Source organism: Ursus americanus, chromosome 3, assembly GCF_024610735.1.
Source record: "Ursus americanus isolate L20-20 chromosome 3, mUrsAme1.1.p, whole genome shotgun sequence".
Lineage (NCBI taxonomy): Eukaryota > Metazoa > Chordata > Mammalia > Carnivora > Ursidae > Ursus > Ursus americanus.
This window is the reverse complement of record NC_142129.1, coordinates 11,724,941-11,749,311: the sequence shown is the minus strand read 5'-3', so window position 1 is coordinate 11,749,311 and position 24,371 is coordinate 11,724,941. Positions and strand designations below refer to the sequence as shown.

The window sequence follows — 24,371 nt, the reverse complement described above, 5'->3', positions numbered from 1 at the left end:
AAAAGAATGCATGGGGGGGGGCGGTCAGGGCAGCACAAGAACTCAAAAGAGAGACAGGTTAGCCTTCAGCTTCACAAAGGGATTCTGCAGGATAGGAGTGTTGGGAAGAAGGATGATTTAGAGTTTAAGATTTGGGACTTGACAGGACGCCTGGGTGGCTCAGTCCGTTAAGCATCTGCCTTGGGCTCAAGTCATGATCCCAGCGTCCTGGGATCCAACCCTGTGTGGGACTCTCTGCTCAGCAAGGAGCCTGGTTCTCCCTCTGCAAGTCCCTCCCCCTGCTTGTGCATGCTCTCTCTCTCTCTGACAAATAAATAAATATAATCATAAAACTAAACTTAAAAAAAAAAAAGATTTGGGACCTCAGGAGTGCCTGTATGGCTCAGTCAATTAAGCACCTGACTCTTGATTTCAGCTCAGGTCATGATCTCAGGGTTGTGAGATTGAGCCTCTCATTGGGCTCCGTGCTCAATGGGAAGTCTGCTCCAGATTCTCTCTCTCCCCTCTCCCCCCAACTCCCCATATGCTCTAACTCTCAAAATAAATAAGTAAATATTTTTTAAAAAAGAAAAAAGATTTGGAACCCGAGTTAGGATCACAGTTGTGCCTTTTACTATTCTGTGTGATTTTTGGCAAGTTACATTCCCAGAGTAATTACACCTAGAAAATACCCAGGCCCTAAGAATACATTACTAGAACTCAAAGACCCCAGCAAAACTTCTCCATAATCTCAGCTATGACTAAGCCTCTCTCAAGTAGTTCATATCTCTTTAAGAACAATCCCCCAAATTGCATATTGCCAATCATGAACAAGTTAATCTAAAGGCATCTGCTCACTGATTTCTTTAGAGTACCTTGTAGAGCAAGCTGTCGCCTTTTTTGTAATTCTCAGCAAAGGAAGGGTGCTAACGGGGGTGATCACATCAGATCTTGGAAGCAGAAGAGGGTGATGACGAGGCTGGCCTTTAAAATCAGGAGGAGGTAGGGGCGCTTGGGTGGCTCAGTCGGTTAAGCAGTTAAGCTTCAGACTCGGTTTTGGCTCAGGTCATGATCTTAGGGTCTGTGTTCAGCGGGGAGTCTGCTTCTTTCACTCTCCTCCCTCTCCTTCTTCCCCTCCCCCTGCTCTCGCTCTCTCTCTCTCTCTCTCTCTCTCAAATAAATAAATAAATAAATCTAAAAAAAAAAAAAATCAGGAGTTGGTAATTACCAGTCGGAGTCAGAGGGTCTTTTGAGCAACTGGCCTATGAGTGGCCATCAGCCCACAAGCTATTACTGGCAAGTGCACTGCAGGGTAGCAGTGGCTGCATTAAAAGGAAATCCAGCAGGCATACACTGAATCAGTAGCTAGAATGTTATTTTGCCCTAAGAAGGTGGTTCTTGGTCCAAGAAAGGGGACTTGATCACTGGAGATTTTACAAATCCCAATTGCAAAACACTCACTAGGTTTGTTCATTTTTCTCACAGAAGAAACACAAAAATAAAAATACTTGAGTGGCCTGAAATTTGCTTAGGGAATGACCTTGGAAGTAAAGAAGAAAAAGGACATCACAGACATTCCTTCAGGCATAATTCCCATGGACAGAGCTGAACAACATGTTCTCCAGCAGCTTGAAACCAAAATCAGGTAAGGGAGAGCAGGCATGCCACATTCTTTGAAACTGAGAACAATTTCCAACCCAGGAAGTGGCCACCAGGGTTCAGCGTCAAGGTCACAGAAGCAACTCCAGACCACATAAGTTCAATTACCACGCCCACCACGTATAGGCTTGATAATCTTATGCAAGTTTCTGAATCACCCCATGCCTCCAGTTTCCCCATCAGTAGAATGGGAATCAATGTGATAATAGTACCTATCTGAACAGACACTAGGATTTTATTTATGTATCTGAGAGAGAGAGAGAGAGAGAGAGCACAGACGGAGAGTGAGAGGGAGAAGCAGACTCCCCACTGAGCATAGAGCCCAATGTGGGGCTCGATCCAAGGACCTATGAATCATGACCTGAGCTTAACCCACTGAGCCGCCCATGTGCCCCAACAAGTCCAGTTTCTTAAAAAGTTAAGCCTTCCATTAGGCCCAGAAATTGCACCCCAGCTACCTACCCAAGAGAAATGAAAACACATTCCCATACCAAGACTTGTCTGCAAATATTCATAGCAGTATTGGTGATAGTGGCCAACAATCGGCAATACCCCAAATGCCCATCAGCTGGTGAATGGATAAACAAAATGTGGTACTACTACATCCATACATGAAATACTACCCAGCAATAAAAAGTAAAAAAACAAAACAAAACAAAACACTGATACATGCTACAACATGGACGAACCTCAAAAACATATAAAGAAGTCAGATGCAAAAAAACTATACATTATATGATTCCATTTACATGACATTTTCAGAAAAGGCAAATCAATGGAGACAGGAAACAGATCAGTGGTTTCCTGGGACTAGGGGTAGGAGTGGCATAAACTGCAAACTGCTCCAAGGGAACTGTTCGAGGTGATGGAAATATTCCAAGACAGAATCATGGTGATGGTGGCACAACTCTATAAATTTAATAAAAATCGTTGGATGGTACACTTAAATGGGTGAATTTTATGTACATAAATTATACCTCAACAAAGCTGTAAAAAATAGCACCTACCTCGTAGGGTTGTTACAATGATAAAATGAGTTAATTTTTTTAAAAAGATTTTATTTATTTATTTTAAAAAGAGAGAAAGAGCATGAGTGAGAGGGGCAGAGGGAGAGGGAGAGAGAATCTCAAGCAGACTCTGGGCTGAGCGTGGAGCCCAAGGCAGGGATTGATCTCATGACCCTGAGATCACAACCCTGAGCTCACGACCTGAGCCAAAACCATGAGTCAAACACTTAACCACCATCCACGTGTCCCTAAATGAGTTAATTTTTATAGAGCACAGTATCTAACAGCTAGTAAGCAATGTGTGCTCTACATGTATTAGCTAAATAATAAAAATTATTATTTGTGGCTATGTGATTCATCACATGAGTAAATTACCGACAGTTCTTACGTGATTTCCTATAGCACAGGAGGCATGACATCTGAGTACTTAAGCAATGGAATTACTGCTTTTCCATAAAATATGTTTTAAAAATCAGGGGGTGCCTGGGTGGCTCAGTTGGTTAAGCATCTGCCTTTGGTTCAGATCATGATCCTGGGGTCCTGGGACAGAGCCCCACCTGGTGCTCCCTGCTCAGCGGGGAATCTGCTTTTCCATCGCCCTCTGCCCCTCCCCCCCCCACTCGTGCTCACTCACTCTCTCTCTCAAATAAATAAATAATCTTTAAAAACAATCAAAATCATACTAAGCTTGAGGTCACTCAAGGAGAGACTTTGAAACTTATTACATGACCTGGCCTCTACCTGCCACCTCTGCAGGCCACTGCCTTATTCACCCAAAAGAACTTCTCTCGGTTCCTGGAGACTCTGGACCATAGTGCTGTCTTTCATACCTGCTGCTGGCTCTGGGTACACATCTACCTACACTTCCTCTCCATGGTCTAACTCCTACCTACCCCCTACCTACCTTTCAAGTCTTCACTTAGGGTCACGTTTTCTAAGAAGCTTGTTTGATTGTTTCTTGTTGCCCCAATGTCCCCCACCCCAACACACACACACACACACAGTTTATACTGAACCAACTTGTTGCCTTTTGATTCCCACATCAACAGATAAATGGTGCTTGTAGCCATCCCCAAGCACTCAGAATAGTACATGGGACATATGGGGCCTTCAAGAAACACTAGCGCAATGATTCTTAGCCAGGGGTGATTTTTTTTTTTTAAGATTTTATTTATTTATTTGACAGAGAGAGAGACAGCCAGCGAGAGAGGGAACACAAGCAGGGGGAGTGGAAGAGGAAGAAGCAGGCTCCCAGCAGAGCAGGAAGCCCGATGTGGAACTCGATCCCAGGACCCTGGGATCATGACCCGAGCCAAAGGCAGACGCTTAATGACTGAGCCACCCAGGCGCCCCTTAGCCAGGGGTGATTTTGATCCTGCAGACAATATCACCTCAAAAAGTCCTCTCATGCCTACTTTCGGTCACTCCCCACTCCCACTCCCAGCCTCCAGAGAAACCACCGATCCACTTTCTGTTTTCTCTGAATATGTCATACAAATGGAATTGTACAATAAGGAGTTCTTTGCATCTGTTTTCTTTCACTTAGAATATTTTATTGTCACAGCTAGGAATGGGGGTACTCCTGGCACCTAGTGGGTAGAGACCAGGGAGTTGCTAAACATCCTACAAGGCACAGGACGACCCTCACAAGAATTATCCACTTCAATATGTCCACAGTACTAAGGCTGACAACTCCTACACTTGTGGAATGAAAAGTGTAAAGTAATGAACAAACGGATCATGCTTTTAGGCCTGAAAATAAGGATGGCTTCCACTGCCCCTTCAGATTCTCAAAAAAGTCTCCAAAAATGCAATATCCCTTTCTTTCCATAATGTGAAATTTGTTTCTCCAATATTATTTTCAAAGAACTCCCCAGGATGGGAGAACTATCAGAATTATTATATCTGGAGCACTGTGGTGTGCTTTGCACAGATCCTTCTTCAGACATGACTCCCAGCTCATGGGAGTGCTGCCAGCAGACAGCCCTCAGCCCAAGAGTCACCTCAGCCAAGCTCAGCCCACCCTCCCAGGGTAACCCGCATCCTGTGACTGACTTGTGAGGGGCTGTAAAGGCCCAGCCAGCTCACCCAGCTTCAGCAGCTCTGTGAAGCCATCCCAGTTTCACAATTCCTTGTGGAGTTGACTGAGAATCAAGCATGAAGCCCATGCCTTCCTCCACCCCGTGCTGTGTCCTTCCTTCCCTCCCCTTCTCACCCCTCCCTTTCCACAGGTGGCAGTCATAACATGAATCTCCAATAAATATGTAAGTCCTCCTCTCTCATCTCCAGGAGACTGCCTCCCAACTCTGACACCAGGAAACAATGGCTCTGGCTTCTAAAATGGATTTTGGAACATGAAGGTTTTTAATGTATAAAAAAAATAGGCCAACAAATATACAGTGACAGAAAGATTAGTGCAGGCTGGTCTCTGGTGACAGAAAGTCTCTCAGTGGTTGTTTGGGAACGGAAGGCAGGGATTGCCAAGGGTCTCAAGGAAATCTGCAGCTATGTTCGCTATCTTGATCGTGGTGATTGTTGCACAGGTGCATACGTATGTCAAAACTTATTAAAGGTACACTTTAAATATGTGTAGTTTATTGTATGTCAGTTATAATTCAACAAAGCTCTTCCATAAAAAGAAATGAAAAAAGACATTGTCAAAGCCTTAAAGACAGTCTAAGAAATTGAGAAAAATTGTGTATAATCCCTAAAATAGAATTATTTTCATTTTCTTTAGTTTTCACCCACATGTATATGTGTTTTATAAGGGTATAATGACAGCACATATTAGCTGTTCTCAGCTGTGATGTTGTCAGACTGGTATGTCCTGATGAACTGTGAGATGTCCCAACTAAATTTGTTATTAGTTATATCTCAAGTACCCCAGTTTGCCAAGGTTGATCTCTTTTAATAGAGCATAGTGTTTCCAAGATTAGAACCATAATAATGTCAATCTCACTCTCTTGCATTTTGGCATGATTTACTCAGGGAGAAAGCTAGCACACAGAATTTCACACACCCCTTGGTAAATCCTTAGGAAAATGTCAGGCCTTGAGAACTGAGACGTAAATACTCCATTGCATCTTGGCAAATATTGTACCTTAAAACTGTGTCACACGTGCTGCTACGTGGCCTTCATAACTGACATTTTCGTTAAAGCAAAGTAAAATACACAAATGGCAATAAAGCAGATATGTAAGTCTCCTTGCAATTCGCTCCCTGTTCTGCCAGTACAAGTTCCCAAAGGCATCTTCCTTCCTTCCTTCCTTCCTTCCTTCCTTCCTTCCTTCCTTCCTTCCTTCCTTTTTCTTCCTTCCTGCTGGCCTTTATCCTTTCCTCCTGCCTGTCCATCTTTCTGGGTAGATAAGATACTCACATGGGTTGCAAATCAAAGGGTTAAATGTTACATCCAACAAAAACTTTCTGTCTTGCCCCGCCCTAGTTCCCCCAGCTTCCCTCCTCAAAAGCAACCAGTTTCACCAGTTTTTTGTCTCTCCATCCAGCAAAATCAACACGCACATACGTGTATATGTACACCACACTTAGAAAGTATTGCAATCCTTAAAAAAAAAGAGAGCAAATAATATGCACCATTTGCATCTTGCTTTTCACTTATTAATATATAGGATATCATGCAATATTAACATTTAAAGAGCTTCCAAATTCTTTTTAAAGTTGAAAAATATCATAAATCTTGGTGTATTGAATTAGTTACACATTGATGAACATTTAGTTTCCAATCTTTTGCTATTATAAACAATGTCGTAATAAATAACCCTAGAGCACATCATATTGCATGGAGGCAAACATGTTTATAACATAATTTCTTATTTTTTTAAAGATTTTATTTATTTATTTATTTATTTATTTATTTGACAGAGAGAGCACAAGCAGGGAGAACAGCAAGGAGAGGGAGGGGGAGAAGCAGACTCCCTGCTGAGCAGGGAGCCCCTTGTGGTGCTTGATCAGGACCTGAGCAGAAGGTAGATGCTTAACCGACTGAGCCACCCAGGCACCCCTATAATATAAATTCTTAAAAATGGAATTGCTAGGTCAAAGGGTGTGTGTATTTGCAAAACAGAAAGATACTGCTAAACTGCCCTCCTTAAAGGTTGTACCGATTTACACTCCCACCAGTTGAATAAGACAATGATTTTCCACAAATCCCTGCCAACACCCTGAATCATCAAACTATTTGATCTGTGCCAACTTGATAAATAAAAACATATCATAGTGTAATCCTGACTCACAATTTTTGTAAGTATATACTAGCACAATCTTTTACGTCCATATGTCCATTTCTGTGTATGTTCTGTTCATATCACTGGCCCATTTCTCCACCGGGCTTCTGTTCTTTTACTTTATTGATTTCATAGCTCTTTCTACACTAGGATAATTAGCTTTTTTGTTTGTTTGTTTTTATAATTAGCTTTTTAACTGCGAAATGAACCCAAATATTTTTCCCAGTTATTTTTTGACTTATTGGAGTTTGCCAAATTTTTATGTAATTGAATGTATAAATTTTTTAAGGTTTCTGCATTTAGTATCACAGCTAACAAAGAGGTCTCTACTCCCAGATTATTTTTTAAAGATTTCATTTATTTATAAATAAATAAATAAAGCAGAGGGAAGGCAGGGGGAGGGCAGAGGCAGAGGGAGGGGGACAAGCAGACTCCCTGCTGAGCTAGGAGCCTGATGCCCGGTCTCCATCCCAAGACCCAGAGATAACGACCTGAGCTGAAATCAGACACTTAATCGACTGAGCCACGCAGGCACCCCATCTACTCCCATATTTTTTTTTAAAGGTTTTTCCGTAAGTTCCTCAGGTACTTTAGTGGTTCTTTATTTAACATAAAATATTCGATCAGGCTAGACATGTTCTTTGTGTAAGGTGTGATGTATGGGTCCAACTGCATTTTAGAACAACTCCCAGTTGTCCTAAAAACCATTTATCAAACGATCCATCTTTTACTTTTTGGAAGGGCAGTTTATTTAAAGCATTTGTGGTTTCAAATACTTGACTCCAAATTACATGATCACAGCTCTAGTGATGTTTCAAATGTAGACAATATCACTGACCATGAAAGTAAGGATTTGGTTTACATAACCCACCCCTTCTCCAGCCTCTCGTAAGTTTGATAATCACATCACATTTAGTCCCTTTATTAGTTACTTTTTCTACTGTAAATAATTGGCTTACACCACTATTTCTTGTTCCAACAACTCTACTCTGTACCTAGACACTCCTCTCAGCATGTGTAAAGAAGTGTAAATATTTTTTGTTGTTCCCATTCAATATAATCCACAGAACCCAATATAATAATAATAATAATAATCATAGTGTATGGAAGCAGGATATAGAGACTCAGATCGATGTTTTACCATTCTCTGATTCTTAAAATAAATATCCATCCATCCATATGATATAAAAGAATGACTGAATATATACATAAATATATAAATGGAACAATTCCCCTTTCAGAATTTCAATTAATAAATGTAGAAGAAACAAGGGAAATAGAAAATCACCATTAAAACACCACAGTAATAATTGCTGCAGGCAAAATCTACCAAGGAATGATAAAATTGGCAGGTGAAAGTTTAAGGAGGAATAAAACATTTCATAGCTTCAAAGTATCTCCCCCAAAATATGGGTGGTTTTAACATACAGCCACAAATTCTTTGATATCCTTCCCTCTAGGAGATGGATGGGTTTAATCCACTCAACCAGTACCTCCACCTCCAGACTAGTCTGCACTTAATGACTCCCTTCCAAAGAACAGAGTGCGGAAAGGGGGAAAACAGTGATTTTTACAGCAGAGAAACCTGACAGTTTTCTCCACCTTACCCAAGTGGTCAAGGTTAACATCTTAGGTACTAAGTCATGTTGGTATCAGGAACCCCCTGACACAATTCAAGGAGAAGGGCACTTCACCTCTGTGGTATACTTCCAAAAAATCTGAATCCCAGCCTAGACATGAAAAAACATCAAACCCAAATTGAGAGACGTTCTACAGAATACAGTGACCAATACTTTTCAAAAGTGTCAAAGTCAAGAAACACCAAAAAAAGTCAAGAAACTTTCATAGAAAGGAGGAGGCTAAAAAGAAAGGACAACTAAATGCTAGGTGGTAGACTAGAATGTATCCTGGAACAGAAAAAGGACAATCGTGGAAAAACTGGTCAAATCTGAATGAAGCCCATCATCTAGTTAATAGTAATGTACCAATGTTAATTTCTTAGTTTTGATCATTATACCATGGTTATGTAAGGTGCCCACATTAGGGAAAGCTGGATGAGGGGTATATAGAAACTCTCTGTACTATCTTTACAACTCGTCTTATTTATTTATTTATTTATTTATTTATTTATTTATTTATTTATTTATTTGATAGAGATAGAGACAGCCAGCGAGAGAGGGAACACAAGCAGGGGGAGTGGGGGAGGAAGAAGCAGGCTCCCAGCAGAGGAGCCTGATGTGGGGCTCGATCCCATTACACCAGGATCATGCCCTGAGCCGAAGGCAGACGCTTAACCGCTGTGCCACCCAGGCGCCCCTACAACTCTTCTGTAAATCTAAAATCATTCCTAAATATTAAGGTTTTTAAAAATAAGTGATAATTTACTTTTAAAATAAAATATTATGGAGCTAAATTTGCTCTTGGATACTTTTAAATTAACATTACTGGAGAAACGTGTAATTTTTCAGTTTCAGTTATTGCAAAGCAATTAGTTCAATTTGCAAGTGGGTGAAAATAGCATCCTCGTTTCACTTCTTATGTTCTACTCTATGTAAATGTTTACAGTCTTTGTCTTCTGATGCCTTAAGGTAGTTTTTCTAATGAATACAAATGAGAAGTGCAATCTTTGTTATGTGTTTTCCAATTCATAAAATTAGTAACATTAAGAATAATTTTAATAAAATTATATAGAATTTTAAAAATTATTTCCTTGCAGTAAATGTAATCCCAATGTAAGACAATAAACATATTCACAAATTGAAATAGGACACACCATTTCCCATTAACCCTCTGATTATCGTGGCAGGGAGGCCTCCTTCTCTCCTGCACTCACTCTCAGAGTATGTGCTGAAAAATATGTCCCAAGGTAAGCTCTGAGAAGCACAAAAAAATGTATAATTTGGGCACTTCTTACTCTGCCCCAGTCTCAGAAAGTTCCTGCAACTGCCAAGTCACGCCAATAACTAACATGTATCAGTTACACATTCCATTCTCACGAGGCTATACGAGATAGGAGTTATCATCACGTATGTCCATTTTTAAGAGAGATGACGAAGAAACTGAGGTTCAGGGGGGTGGGGGTGGGGGTCCTGCCAAAGGGGCACAGCTAAGTGAGAGGGACAGCCGGCATCTCAAACACCTGCGTGGGCCTCAGACTCCAGCCCAATACAGGGCGGAGACAAGGAAGTGCGCGGTCGAGGGCGGGGGCTGCGGGGGGAGCCATGCCCTCCCCAGGGTGCCCCTCCCAACCGCCCTTTGGCCAGACTTGGCCCCGGGCTTCTTTCCTCGCGCGGCTGCGCGGCAGAGAGCGCGGGGGCGGTCCTCCGGGGCAGGCCGGGAATCCAGGCGGGGTCGCCGTGTCCCGGGGTTAGGAAACGCGAGCTGCTGCAGAATGGGACCCGTGCCGCGCACCCTGGAGCTCTTCTACGATGTGCTGTCTCCCTATTCCTGGTTAGGCTTCGAGGTGACTCCGGGAGCCCCCCTGGCCGGGGCTTGGAGGGCAAGGGAAGGGGGCGAGCGGGGCGCGGGGGCCGTGGTCTCGTGAAATTCTTGGCGCTGCCCGTCGCGGTTTAGGAAGCCAGGGGTGAAAGTCACTAAACGGTATACGGTCGCTGGCTTCCAGGTCGAGCCTTTATATCCTAAGGCAGGGGTTTCCCACGACAGTTTGGAATAAGAGGGGTAACGCCAAAGAATCAAGGAGAAATCCATGGCACAGCACCTCTTAGCCCTCCGATGTTAGTTTTTGGGGGGCGGAGTGCAGAACAGGATGGAAGCCGTCCACTGAGCAAAGTTCCTGGGATCGATCTCTTGGGACGGAGCAAAGTTTAGGGGATCGATTTCTGGGAGTGGAGAGTTTTGCCATTTAAAACCAAATAGTTTAGGGTGTCCGAATAACCCTTACTCTTGTGCACTTAGAGCCTCTGGCTAATCAGTTGCCAGAGAACACCCCTCCCTCTCTCTGAGCGATTTTCACTCTGTCCATCTTACACGCTGGCTCCCCATCTCCACCTCTGCTCCTGCAGGTCCTGTGCCGGTATAAGAACATCTGGAACATCAACCTGCAGTTGCGCCCCACCCTCATTGCCGGGATCATGAAAGACAGTGGTGTGAAGGCAGCAGCGTTTGGGACAGGGATTTGAGGGAAGGCGGCTTTCCAAAGTCCAGGGGGCTGCCCTCAACTGGGTCTTTACATTGGCACCAGCAGCTAGTAATTTGCACTGTGCTGAAAACCCGGGTAGAGGTCCCCCCAAGCCTGGGATCCTTCGGTAGTCTCTCACCAGTGTGCCCAAATTTCCACTTGCAGGAAACAAGCCACCAGCTCTGCTTCCCCGCAAAGCCCAATACCTGAGAAATGATATTAGGCTCCTGGGACAGCATGTCCAGGTTCCCATGCAGTTCCCCAAGGATTTCTTCTCTGTGATCCTTGAAAAAGGTAAAGAGTGAGATACAGATGGGGTATCAAGTGAAAGGCGGCAAAGTTGTAAATTGTAGTGCCAGGAAGTAGGGGCTGGCAACTACCTGAAATGAAACAAAGCTTGGGAAAACACAGGTCAGCGTTGAGTGAGCAGAAGTTTCTGGGGACCTAAGGGAAGAAGAGCAGGGCAAACCAGCTATGAGAAATTTGGGTGGGAGGCTGAGGGCAGCTGAGCTCGGGGGATGTCAGAAGCAGGAAAGAGCCGGTCCTCCATGGGGAACAAGCTAGAAGAGCCCTGCCTCTGAGGACCTCTGCCCCACAGGAAGTTTATCAGCCATGAGATTCCTCACCGCTGTGAACATGGAGCACCCAGAGATGCTGGAGAAAGTGTCCAGGGAACTGTGGATGCGTGTCTGGTCACGGGTGAGGGAAGAGCTCTGGGAACCTACTTGGGAGACCCTGGATGACGTGCTGAGCCTCCCCTAGAACCTGGTTTCCTGAGTCCTGGTCCTGCCTTCCCCTGTTGTTCACTGGCCTACTGTCCCCCCATCTTACCCCTTACCACCCCCTTCCTGCAGAATATTCTCTTCTTCTCAGGATGAAGACATCTCGGAGCCCCAGAGCATCCTGGCTGTGAGTGTCCTGGCTCTGTCCCCACTCCTCTCATAGGGAAGCTGAGAACAGCTGACATTTAGGGGCAAAGACGACACTGTTTTCATATTGGGTGGAAGAGGTCATAGTTATTTGGGGAGAAAGGGTATCTGTGTTTGAGGAGCCGAATTACTGAAAGGTTGGAACTCAGAGGATGTCCTCTATGTCACGGTTGAAAGGGGAAGTGCAAAATTCTGCATGGGTAGATTTTATTTCATGAAAGAGATCAGTGGGAGAGAGATGCTACATGTTGACACCCCCAGATGAGGAGGGATGAAGTATTGGCCCCAAACACTCCGACACCAGACCTCACCAATATATCTAGAGTGGAAAGCAGGAGACTTTACAGACAGGCTTTAAAAAGAGAAAAAGAGATAACGGACTCAAGCCAGAATCCCACAGAAGCCTGAGTGGAAACACATGGAAATAGTTCAAAACATTGAAATATGTGCCAGCCATAGATGGGGGTATAAAAAGTAAGTTTTTCTTTGGGATTAAATCAGGAAACTCAAAATGATATTTTCCCTTCCGTTTACAAAAGATAGTTGAGGCATTTTCAAGTTTAATACGTGAAATGGCAAATCACGAAGAACGGCCAATATGTTCCTCCAGTGTTTTTATTCCTGCAAAGTATGTGCGCGAGCTTGTCCTACTACTTACTAAGTAACAGTCCTTTTCCATACCTTTGTAAACTCTTTGAAAGTATCATTCTTAGTTTCTACACAGCATTCCATTCAGTGGGCCTCCTTTTGTTTACTTAACTGTTCCCCTGTTGAACATTTGGTCTGGGACACAATTCTCTCATGTAGCCAAGTCAAAGACCCTGCCACATCAGAATGCACCTCATGACTTCCTGTTTCCCCCTCCACGTTGAGGAGGTCGGGTTGCAGTGGTTCTCAACCTTGGCTGTATATTTTAGTCACCTGGAGCACCTGGGCACTGCCTACCAAAAGTTCTGATGTAATTGTTCTAGGGGTTGACCTATGAGTGGGATTTTTTAAAAGTTCCCTCGGGAGATTCTAGTATGCAGCCAAAATTGAGAACCAGTAATCCCAAATGATATCAACAAACCCCAAACTGAAACTTTTATTCTTGTTAAGCCCTGCTGGTGGCTATATCCCTGTGCCCTGCTCAAAAGTCCTCAGGAAATGCCATGAGAATTATAGCCCAGACCTTGATTCAAAAGAGCACAAGATATTCGGGAATTCTGAGAAGTTAAAAGGCAAGAGCCCAGACTTAATGTCAGGGGACTTGGATTCTAGTGTTGGCTCTGCCACTAACAAGTTCTTCAATGCCAACCAAGTCACGTACTGCCTCTAAACAGCAGTCCCCTCGCTGGTTAATAAAGAGGTAGGAAAGCTGGTTTCTAAGATGCCCTGTGGCTTTAAATTTCTGCACCTTGTTCTTTCCACCAATCACAAGATTTTAAAGGGGGGGGGGAGAAAAACAGCCCCTCTTAGCAAAGATAGACCTCTATTTGTGGGTGGGTGAAGGCCTTACCAGGAAAATGGGAGCAGAAAATAAAGACCAGAGTTTCTCCTGAGATCCCTACCCCACTAATGCAGACACAGTTGTGTTCCCTACCACATTCCCTCAGGCTGCAGAGAAGGCTGGCATGTCTACAGAACAAGCCCAGGGACTTCTGGAAGAGATCTCAACACCAAAGGTGAAGAACAAGCTCAAGGAGACCACCGAGGCAGCCTGCAAATATGGGGTGAGCAACTCTTGATGGCAGTCCCCAACCCCAGTGCTGAAGACTGAGGCTGAGCATCTGCTGGGTCCCCATGCTCCTGTTCTAAAAGTTGCTCCCAACATGAGTCCTCCCAACTGTCCCAGACAACCTTCATCCTCTCCCTTCCTGTCCCACAGTCCAAAGAAAGGAAGGGAGTGAGCTAGATGGTGAGAGGAAAGACAGAGCACCTGAGAATTAGAAACAGAAAACTCCTTAGAGCTCTGGAGCCTCTTAGCAGATTCCTCTTAGGCTGCTTTGCTTATATGACCTCAGACAAGTATTGACTCTTAGTCCTCCATCCCAGCCATTAATGAACACCTGCTGTATCACCTTACTCCCTGCACTGTAACTGCTTTCTCCAGGCTTTTGGGCTGCCGGTCACTGTGGCCCATCTGGATGGCCAAACCCACATGCTGTTTGGCTCTGATCGGATGGAGTTGCTGGCACACCTGCTGGGTAAGTTACAGGTTCATGGTGAGCTGCCCTTGACCCTGGTCCCACCCCCATTTATCAGCTGACCAGAAGGACAGATCCAGAGCAAAAAAAAAAAAAAAAAAAAATTCTATGCATTTCCAACAATGAAACCTCATACACAGAGGTTCTCAGGGTTGAATGGGGAGAAGTCACCTTCACTCCCTTAGAAGAGAAGGAAGCCAAGCAGAGCTCTTCCTGGAAATCCCCTGGGGGCTTGTGGGGCCAGCCTCTGATGTGTGATTTTCTCCATCTAGGAGAGAAGTGGATGGGCCCTGTACCTCCAGCCATAAATGCCAAACTTTAAGGATGGCTAGGGGGAGCAAAACTATTGGGATGAAAAAGCAGACCTTCTGCTTCCCCTACTTCCACTCTGACACTAGGATTCTGATTTCTTTGATAGAGGTTCCTCTATGGCCCTGCGGGCCATGGCACTGTGGAAGGGGCCGCGTGGTGCCCCAAACTCTGCTTTCTCTCAGAATAAACCTAATGCCATCAGGCATAACATTTCTGGGTCTGTGTCCTCTGTGGTCTTTGTGTGTTCTTCCTGCAGTCACCTCCTGTCCATTCTAGGTGTTTGCGAACAGCTCTTTCCATACTGCGAGCCCCACTGCCCCCCTCAGGTCAGCTTATGTGGAAGGAGAGGAAACAGTCCCTCTTCAGAGATGGAAAACTAAGCCAGATGGATTTTTGCAACTAACCAGTTTGGCAGTTACTGTCTTCTGACCAGCCACAGTGCCTGAGACGGGGCTGGGATCAGAGAGAGCCAGAACTTGGCTGAGCTTCTGCCCAGATATTTGAACCAGCTCCAGCTACACTGAGAGCAGAACCTGGGCAAGGTGGCAGCCACAGGGCGACAGGCTGGAGTTGCCATGGCCTGGGAAGTTGCTCACCCTCAAAGCAGATCCTGAGAAAACCCTGGGGCCTCTCTTCCTAGCCTCATATAACCCCTGTTTCTTCCCACACAAACCTACAGCTTTCCCACTCCCTCAACTATTTATCCAAAGGCCCTGCTCTGTATGTACCAGCTGTGCAGTGATCAGAATACCTTGTGTTTCAGTAGTCTTTGGGCTTCTTTGAGAATACTCTTTATTCAGAAGCTGAAACCACACTTGGACATTTGTTGGGAAACAGGTATGTGTCCTACGATGGCTCAATGGCTCCAGAGGCATTAAGAAGGGATTCCTTGCCCCCACCCTCTGGCTCTTTCTCATCTCAGAGCTCATTTTTCCCTCTTATCCCCCGTCACTTGCTGATTTCCTCTTCTCCCCTCTTCCATTATTCCAGCATACTCCAGGATTTCAAGTCATCCTTACTAGGCTTATCTGCTAACTAACACCAGAAGTACATCTCCAAATACGTGGTCCCTCTTTCAAGCATTTAATGACATGTACAGCTAATATAAATTTAAAATATGGGAAAATGTCCAATAGTAAGAAACATAAGAGGAAATTAAAATGTTACTTCTCATATATTCAAGTTATATATTCAAGCATATAGAAGTTCTCATATATGCTGAGAGCATGGTGGTGGAGACAAAGTTTTATGAATAAACAGGCTTGTCCCAATATTTGTGATATCAAGTAACTGAAATATCTAACAATAGGAGGATGTTTGAATAAGTTATGGTACATCCAGGATGTAATGTTTCATAGCCATCAAAAATTATAGGTGTTTTTTTAAAGATTTATTTATTTGAGAGAGAGCGAGCAAGCACACAAGTGGGAGGGGCAGAGGGAGAGGCAAAGAAAGAATCCCAAGCAGACTCCTCATGGAGTAGGGAGCCCAACATGTGGCTTGATCTCATGACCCTGAGGCCATGACCCAAGCCGAAAATCAAGGGTCAGACACTCAACCAACTGCGCCACCCAGGCACCCCCCAAAATTCTATTTGTAAGGCATTTCAACATTGGAAATTCTTAGAATATAATATTAGTTGGAAAAAAGATGAAACTATATAGTAAGGTCTCAGTTATGTCTTGATGTATAAAAACACATTACAGAGGACAATAATATATTAATCCTGGAATAAAATATGCCAAAATGTTTCCATTTCACTTGTACGCTTTTTGAAATGATATTCTGACAAAAAATAGATAATATTTAAATAATAAAATAAAAATTTGTGGATTCACATTTGGGCACAATTGTGCATTCTTTCCATTGTTTTTGAAACGTTATTGGTTACTTAACTTAATCCTAAATCTTATCCCAGACTAATGTGACATAATCTTTTATTGTAGATGCATATTTCCCAGCTTTGCCCAGTCTTCCTTCAAAGAGTCTAGCATCGTGTTTTCTTAATCAGATAGCAAATTTAATCTTTGGAGGAATGAGACAATTTCTAGACTAAACCTTACAAACATGACGTAGATTATAATGTCTGAACTTCTGCCAAGTAGAATCCAGTAGTCAGGGTTCTCCAAAGAAACAAACAGTAGCATATTTATAGGTATATATAAAAAGAGATCCGTTATCAGGGATTGACTCACATGGTTATGGAGGCCGAGAAGTCCCAAAATCTGCCATCTGCAAGCTGGAGGCCTGGGAAAGTGGGCTGGTGGTGTAGTTCCAATCCAGAACCCAAAGGCCTGAGAACCAGGAGCACCTGTGTCTGAGGGCAATAGAACATGGATGTCTCAGTTCAAGCACAGAAAGCAAGTTTGCCCTTCCTTTGCTTTTTTGTTCCGTTCAGGCCCTCAATAGATTGGATGATCCCCCTCCCCCCCCCCACATACACACATACGTGAGGGCCATGTTCTCTACTCAGTCCACGGATTCAAATGCTAATCTCTTCTGGAAACACCCTCACAGACACACCCAGAAATGTTTTGTCAGCTCTCTGGATGTCCCTTAGCTCAGTCAAGTTGACACATGAACTTAACTATGATAGTGAGAAAGGGGGAAGCCCCCAAATGCAGCTATATTTTTAAAATGAACACACTTTTTTCCTAACCCAAAGAGTTTCATACTTATTGTTAGTTTCTTCCTTTCCTCCCCTTCCAGTCAACAGTTGTAGCACCTTATAAAATTTGTAGTTATGTCAATACTCAGAATTCAACACTGAACCACTTTCTTGCATTGCAATTCAAATTCGAAACTAACCAAGTAACATGCTTCTAAAACAAACTCCTTAGGTAAAATTTCTAGAATTATATTTTTTTACAGGCCCAAAACAAGCATTAATTAACAACAAAGTATCACACGCATGTAGTAAAACAAAAGGGAAAAAACCAGCAAGGTATCAAGTGAAAAGTGAAGAGTCTCCCCTTTGTCATTCCCATTCCTACTCTGGTTTATTTGTGGTGCAACCAGAAATGTCCATATGTTTTAGCACACGAATGTCAGACATGATTCAGAGGGAGTCAGTCTGCCCTTCATCCAGTTTCCCCAATGACAACGTCTTGCGCAGCTACAGCACAATGACACAACCAGGAAACTGACAGTGATGCACTCCATCAAACCCTTTTCAGATTCCACCACTTTTTCATGCACTCATTTGTGTGTCTGGTTTCGGTTCTGTATAATTTTACTGTGTGTGTGACTACCATCACAGTCAAGATACAAAATATTTCTAGCATAAAGGGGTCCTCATGTTCCCGTTTCATTAGCTAGGCCACCTTCTGCCCTCCCCACTTCCCTAAGCCCTGGCAATGACTATCTGTTCTTCATATAGTTTTCTCATTTCAAAAGTGCTATATTAATGGCATCAGACTGGCTTATTTTCACTCAGCAGATTCCCCTGAGATCCATGCAAGGCGTTGTGTGTCTCAGTGGTCTGTCCTTTTGATTGCTGAGTAGTATTCCATGGTGTGGATATGCCAGAGTTTGTTTAACCTGTTCAAGGACATTTAGGTGGTTTCCAGTTTGGTGCTATTACAAATAAACCTGCTGTGAATATTCTTGTACAGGTTTTTGTGTGCACACAAATTTTCATTTTGGGGGGTAAATGTCAGGAGTACAACTGTTGGGTCATATAGTAAATGTATGGTTAGTTGTATAAGGAACTGCTGCATTTTTCCTGAGTGGCCAAACCATCCTAACCTTCCCACCAGATATGCATGAGTGATCCAGTTTCTCTGCATCCTTACCAGCATTTGGTGTTATTACTCTTTTTAAACTTTAGCCATTCTGATAGGTGTATAAGTGCTATCTCATAGTGATTTTAATTTGCATTTTCTAAGGGCTAATAAACATCTTTTTGTGTGCTTCTTTGCCATCTGTACAGCCTCTTCAGTGAAATATCTGTTCCCACCTTTTACCCATTTTCCAACTGGATTGTTTTTGAAATGTCCATACTGTCCTTAACAGTTTATTTATAAGTAGGCTCCACACCCAGCCTGGAGCCCAATGCAGGACTCAAACTCACGACCCTGAGATCAAGACTTGAGCTGAGGGGCGCCTGGGTGGCACATCGGTTAAGGCGTCTGCCTTCGGCTCAGGGCGTGATCCTGGCGTTATGGGATCAAGCCCCACATCAGGCTCCTCCGCTAGGAGCCTGCTTCTTCCTCTCCCACTCCCCCTGCTTGTGTTCTCTCTCTCGCTGGCTGTCTCTATCTCTGTTGAATAAATAAATAAAATCTTTAAAAAAAAAAAAAAAAAGACTTGAGCTGAGACCAGGAGTCGGATGCTTAACCAAATGAACCACCCAGGTGCCCCTTAAGTTTTTTTGTTTTTTTTTTTTTTTTAAGTAGGCTCCACAACCAATGCGGGGCCCAAACTCAACAACCCTGAGATCAAGAATCACATGCCCAGCTGACTGAGTTAGCATATTTTAAAAGAATGTACAAACTGTAAGAACACAATTTGAAACAACTGGGGGAAAATAACATGGACTGGATATTAGATGATACTAAGGAATTAACATTAATTTTATTAAGTGTAATAATGGCAAGGTAGCTGGGCACGATTAAGTTCTCATCAGTTGGAACTGCATTCTGAAACACTCAGAAGTGACAAGCTGCCTTTAAAGTGGAAGGAGTAGATGACACGTAATTGTTGAAGCTGACTGATGGGTACACGGAGAGTTCCTTATACTATCCTCTCCCCTTTTATGTGTGTTGGGATATATCCATAATGAAAATGTTTTTAAAATGTACTGACTGACTGGCTCAGTACAGCATACAACCCTTGATCTCAGGGTCATGAGTTTGAGCCCAACATTGGGTGTAGAGTTTACTTTAAAAGAAAAGAGAGAGAGAAAAGAAAATGTACTGAGATTTCAATTCTGTGATGTTACACATCTCACCATGTCCCCACACTACTGTGCACACAAGGTCAGCCTCAGCCTCCTGGACTGGCGACCTGTGCACTCACATGGGGCCTCATGACTGGTGTGGTGCTCTGCCTGGTCCTGAAATTCTTAATTTCAATTAAGGGGCCCTGCATTTTCGTTTTGCAGCAGACCTCACAAATTATGTACCGTAGCCGCTCCTATAAGCACATTAATATGTGCTGAGTAAATGTTTATCAAATAAATGGGCCAAAAAAGAGCAGAACCTGAGTGAGAGAAGGGAAAAAGAGATGGGAATGGCAAAGGAGAAAGAGAGAACTAGGTCAAAGAGGAGATGCAGGAAGTCTCAAAATAGAAAGGCTGCATGGGGATTGCAGCAAGGGGTGCTGCCGGGGAGGTGCACAGAGAAAGCAGGAGTCCAGCTGGAAGATGAACCTGGGGTGCACTATTCATCATTCTCCTCAGAGGAATCACAGTCCTTCATTTGACTATGATTCCCAGGTATAAGCAAAAGTGAAAGCAGAAAGAAGTAGCCACTTGGACCCCAGGGAAAGAGGGGAGTGTTGGCTAGGAGGCCAACTGGACCACTGTTCCTCACTCATCCCATGACCTTAATCCCAGAGAGTTCCTTCCGTGTCTTCATAGGGGACTGCGGAAAACTGAAACCCTTGGCTTGGATCAGACCAGCTCCCTCTTTGGGCAAGCCCATGTTCAAGGGTATGGCTAGCTCTAGCTGATGCCAGACCAAAAAAGACTGGAAAAGGTGGGGAGGCAGTTGAGAGAGGATCAAGGGATCAAAAGATCATGAATCATTAGATCAGCAAATATTCACTAATTACCAATCAATAAGTATGTATTATCTACACCATGCATAATGATGAGATGGATGTAAAAGGAGTGTAAACAAACCCCATTCCGACCCATGATGCATTCTGATCCCCACCCTTGTCAGCACTGAGTCTGCTGGGAAGCCCAGCAGCACTTTGTTCCGTGTCACTTTGTACCCTTACAGTTAGTCGTATACACACCTTTCCTTTTAGGAGCAGTCAGCTCTTTAAGAGTGAGATTCCTGTCAGATCTACTGAATATACCTTGGAGTGTACTGTATAGCAAGTGAACAGTAAAAATTTATTGAATCCAAGTCTCATAACTCGCTGTTGATCAGGGTGTGGGCAAACAGATACTCCTGCAATGTGAGCAGAGAGTGAATTTTTCTAACTCTTGAGAGCAAACAGCAATATCTATCAAAAACTTCACTTTCAGGAATTTTTCTGATTTATACATATGAATAAAAACGTGTATACAAGTGTAGGAATTGCAAAATCCTGGAAACAAACTAAAAGGTTATCAGTGGTTATCATTAAAGAAATTAATTGTTGTTCCATAAAATAGAAACCATTTTCAAGAGTATAATAGATGGAAAGTAACCAAAACAATAGTCGCCTGTGGGGTTGACAGGGAAGGGGCATGAGGGAACTTTCTGGATGATAGTAATGCTTCGTATCTTGATTGGAGTTTGAGTTACACAAGTTTAAGTCTTTATCAAAACTTATGGAGTGGTCCACTAATAATCTGTGCATTTCACTGTGACAAATTTTATTTCAAAAGAAAAAAAGTTAATTGATATTTAACTCTAGTTACTTTCATGCGTGCAGAAAGATGAAATAGCTTACAGAAGGTCACACAGCAAGTAAGCAGTAGGAATGAGTTTTGAAACCGGGTCTGCGCATCTCTAAAAATATGTGCTTAACCATAACCACAAATACCTCTCTGTTTTCTCTTATTTAGGGACATACTCATGTGGACTCCTTTGCCGCTATCTGCAGACATCTCATAAACACATGTTTTTTTGTGTGTGTGGTTTTTTTTTTTTTTTGTCCCTGGGCAACAACCACACTCAACTTCTCAAATTCGAGAATCACTTTTTGTGGCGTAGTGCTGAATAGCTGAGCTGGAGGGACAGCCTGAACCTCATAGTCACTCAGTGCATTCCCAGTGAGCTTTGTGCAGTATTACAACTAGTTGATGAGAGTAAGAATGTGTATTTATCCTTACGTACTTGAGAATTCATCATTTATGGGAAGCATTTCCAGCCCAGAAATATCAATGATGCTGATATACTTCATATTAAATCATTTATCCACCTTCCCTACACGTTTGAAAGAGTTGTGGATAAGGCAACAAATACAAAGAGAAACACTCTCAACTGGGTTAAAAGGGCAAGATTCTGAGTTTGATTCTAACTAAACAAATCGTGTACTTTCTCTGAGCTGGTTTTCTCCTCCGTAACATAAAAATGATAATCAGACTTACCCACATGATTGTCAAGGATCAAATGAGATTGGGCCAATTTGTTTCTACACACACACAAACATACACACGTATCCTCACTTACACTCTTTTTTTTAAAAAGTCACCTGCACATTGGGCTTCTAGAGCTATCCAGGTAAAAGTCTTACCTTTTGTAATCAGTATTAATTGGCTCATAAAAGATAAACATCCTGATACAGGGCCTGCAATCCTAATTTTCCATTCTTGCCTTACATATTGATAACTTCATTTAATCTTCTGATAATCTCTTTTGCTGCCTTTGCTCTCTGAAGGTCAGCCTTTTCTTAAGATGCCAAACAGTGGGGAAAATAACATCTAACCGCTCCTCCCGGGAAGACCCCAGAGTTATGATTTTAGAATGTCATAGGTGTTTTGTTAAATTATCACTATTAAATCAGCCAAAAAGAGTGTTTAGAGTCAGATGACATAGTGTTTAAGAGCCAGGTTTATGGATTGGGACTACAGGTTGAAATCTTGGCCCCACCCTTGATTAGCTATACATTTTCCTCAAGTTTCTGATCTTACCTATTAAATGAACATAATAATAGCAACTACCTTTTATTACATTATATTTTTAATTACTTAATTTGTGCGAAGCATTTAGCACAGTGAACAGTACACAAAACACTCCACACATGTTGGCTACAAGTACAAAGCAGACTCAGATTCAGAAACACAAAATCACAAGAATATGGAGGCGTAGAGAAGTGCTCTGTGGTAGACATCAACTACCCTTCACAGGAAGCCTGACAATTATCTCTGCTTCTCCCTCCCCCACCCCACTTCCCTTCACTATCCCCTCCCAAAATGAGGTGGGCATAGTGGGCCCACCTAAGGCAGTAATCCGGCCTCTAACGTACATGGTGGTTTGTAGAGGAACGTGAGTAGAAAGCAGAATGACCAATAGTATCCTTAGCATTTATATTTTGCTAAGGATACTAAGTTGATGAAGAAAAAAAGGAAGGTAATACCTTTGGGAAGAAGTTTGGCCATACCTATTTGGAGCAACAAAAGCTTTCTTTCACATTGCTTGTCTCAGTGATGACATTTCTTAGAATTCAACAGGAGGAAATAATCCAAAAAGAAGGTAAAACTACATGTAAGAAGAGGTTCATTGTAGAATCATTTTTAAATGGCTTTATGGAAGCATAATTCACCCTTTTAAAGTATAAAATTCAGTGGGTCTTTTATAGCATATTCAGAGTTGTGCAAGCATCACTACTAATTTTTTTTTTAAGATTTACTTATTTTAGGTGGGGAGGGGCAGAGAGAGGGAGAAAGAGAATCCCAAGCAGGCTACACATGGAGTCCGACAAGGGGCTCCATCCCATGACCCCAAGATCACAACCTGAGCTGAAATCAAGAATCGGATGCTTCACTGATTGAACTACCCAGGTGCCCCACATCACCACTAATTTTTAAATGTTTTCATTACCCCCAAGAGAAATCCATTAGCAGTTACTCCCCATTCTTCCCTCTCTCCAGCCCCTGACAACCACCTAATCTACTTTCTGTCTCTTGAAACATTTGATGACCAAAAAAAAAAAAAAAAATTTTGAGTAAAATAAACTCAATGCTACCAAGTAACATAACATAAAGGTATGTTAAATAATGGTACATCCATTCGATAAAATATTATGTGGCTGTTAAAAATACCACAACATAGACTGTATCAAAAGGTGAACTATATGTGAAACAATGTTTAATTTTTTTATTTTAAATACAAAATGGTGAGTACTCTGATTTCAACCAGTGTGTGGACAGACTAGAAGAAATGTGTAGAAATTTTAAATGGCCATGTTAGGATAAGGAGATTGTGGATGATTTTTTTTTCTTTATAACCTTTAAATATTTTGCAAGATTTTATACTTAACAAGTGGAATTTTTAGGGGTGCCTGGGTGGCTCAGTGGGTTAAGCAGCCAACTCTTGATTTCAGCTCAGGTCATGATCTCAGGGTCTTGGGATTAAGCCCCTACATCGGGCTCCATGCTCAGCAGGGAGGCTGCTTAAGAATTCTCTCTCCCTCTGCCCCCTCCTCTCTCTCTCTCAAATAAAGAGTAACAGTATTAAAAAATGGAATTTTTAGAAAATCTATTTAAAATTATCATGATAGAGAATATATTGAAGGCATAGCCAGCTAGCAGTCCAGCTTTCCTGACTTGGAACCAGTTCTTAACTCAACTAGCAAGTTTCTCTAGTGTAGGCTCCTTCTGGCAACCAAGAGCCTTATGCTACAAAGATCTCATTCTTCCAACTGCAAATCCTTTCACACTATAGACATTCAGCGCCCCCCTTTGACTCCCTTGCCTGTCAGCCTACAACCCCCCATCTCACTATCCAGAACACACTTCTTCTTCTTCTTCTTCTTTTTTTTTTTTAAGATTTTATTTATTTATTTGACAGAGATAGAGACAGCCAGCGAGAGAGGGAACACAAGCAGGGGGCATGGGAGAGGAAGAAGCAGGCTCATAGCCTAGGAGCCTGATGTGGGGCTCGATCCCAGAATGCCGGGATCACGCCCTGAGCTGAAGGCAGACGCTTAACCGCTGTGCCACCCAGGCCCCCCAGAACACACTTCTTAACAAAGCCCTCTTATCATACATATCAATGACTCTTGACAAATTTCCTTCTGTTAATATATTAACTGTAGAT

General features: G+C 42.8%; 1 protein-coding gene across 1 annotated transcript; it reads left to right on the top strand.

Moving 5' to 3' along the window:
• The first annotated feature begins 10,190 nt into the window (after nt 1–10,190).
• Nucleotides 10,191–14,665, top strand: GSTK1 (glutathione S-transferase kappa 1). Its single transcript, XM_045792443.2, has 8 exons — nt 10,191–10,349; nt 10,909–10,990; nt 11,190–11,318; nt 11,623–11,723; nt 11,898–11,933; nt 13,549–13,665; nt 14,046–14,139; nt 14,412–14,665. Exons 1-8 carry the CDS (start codon nt 10,278–10,280, stop codon nt 14,459–14,461), a joined length of 681 nt encoding a protein of 226 aa, XP_045648399.1. The 5' UTR covers nt 10,191–10,277; the 3' UTR covers nt 14,462–14,665.
• The last annotated feature ends 9,706 nt before the right edge of the window (nt 14,666–24,371 follow it).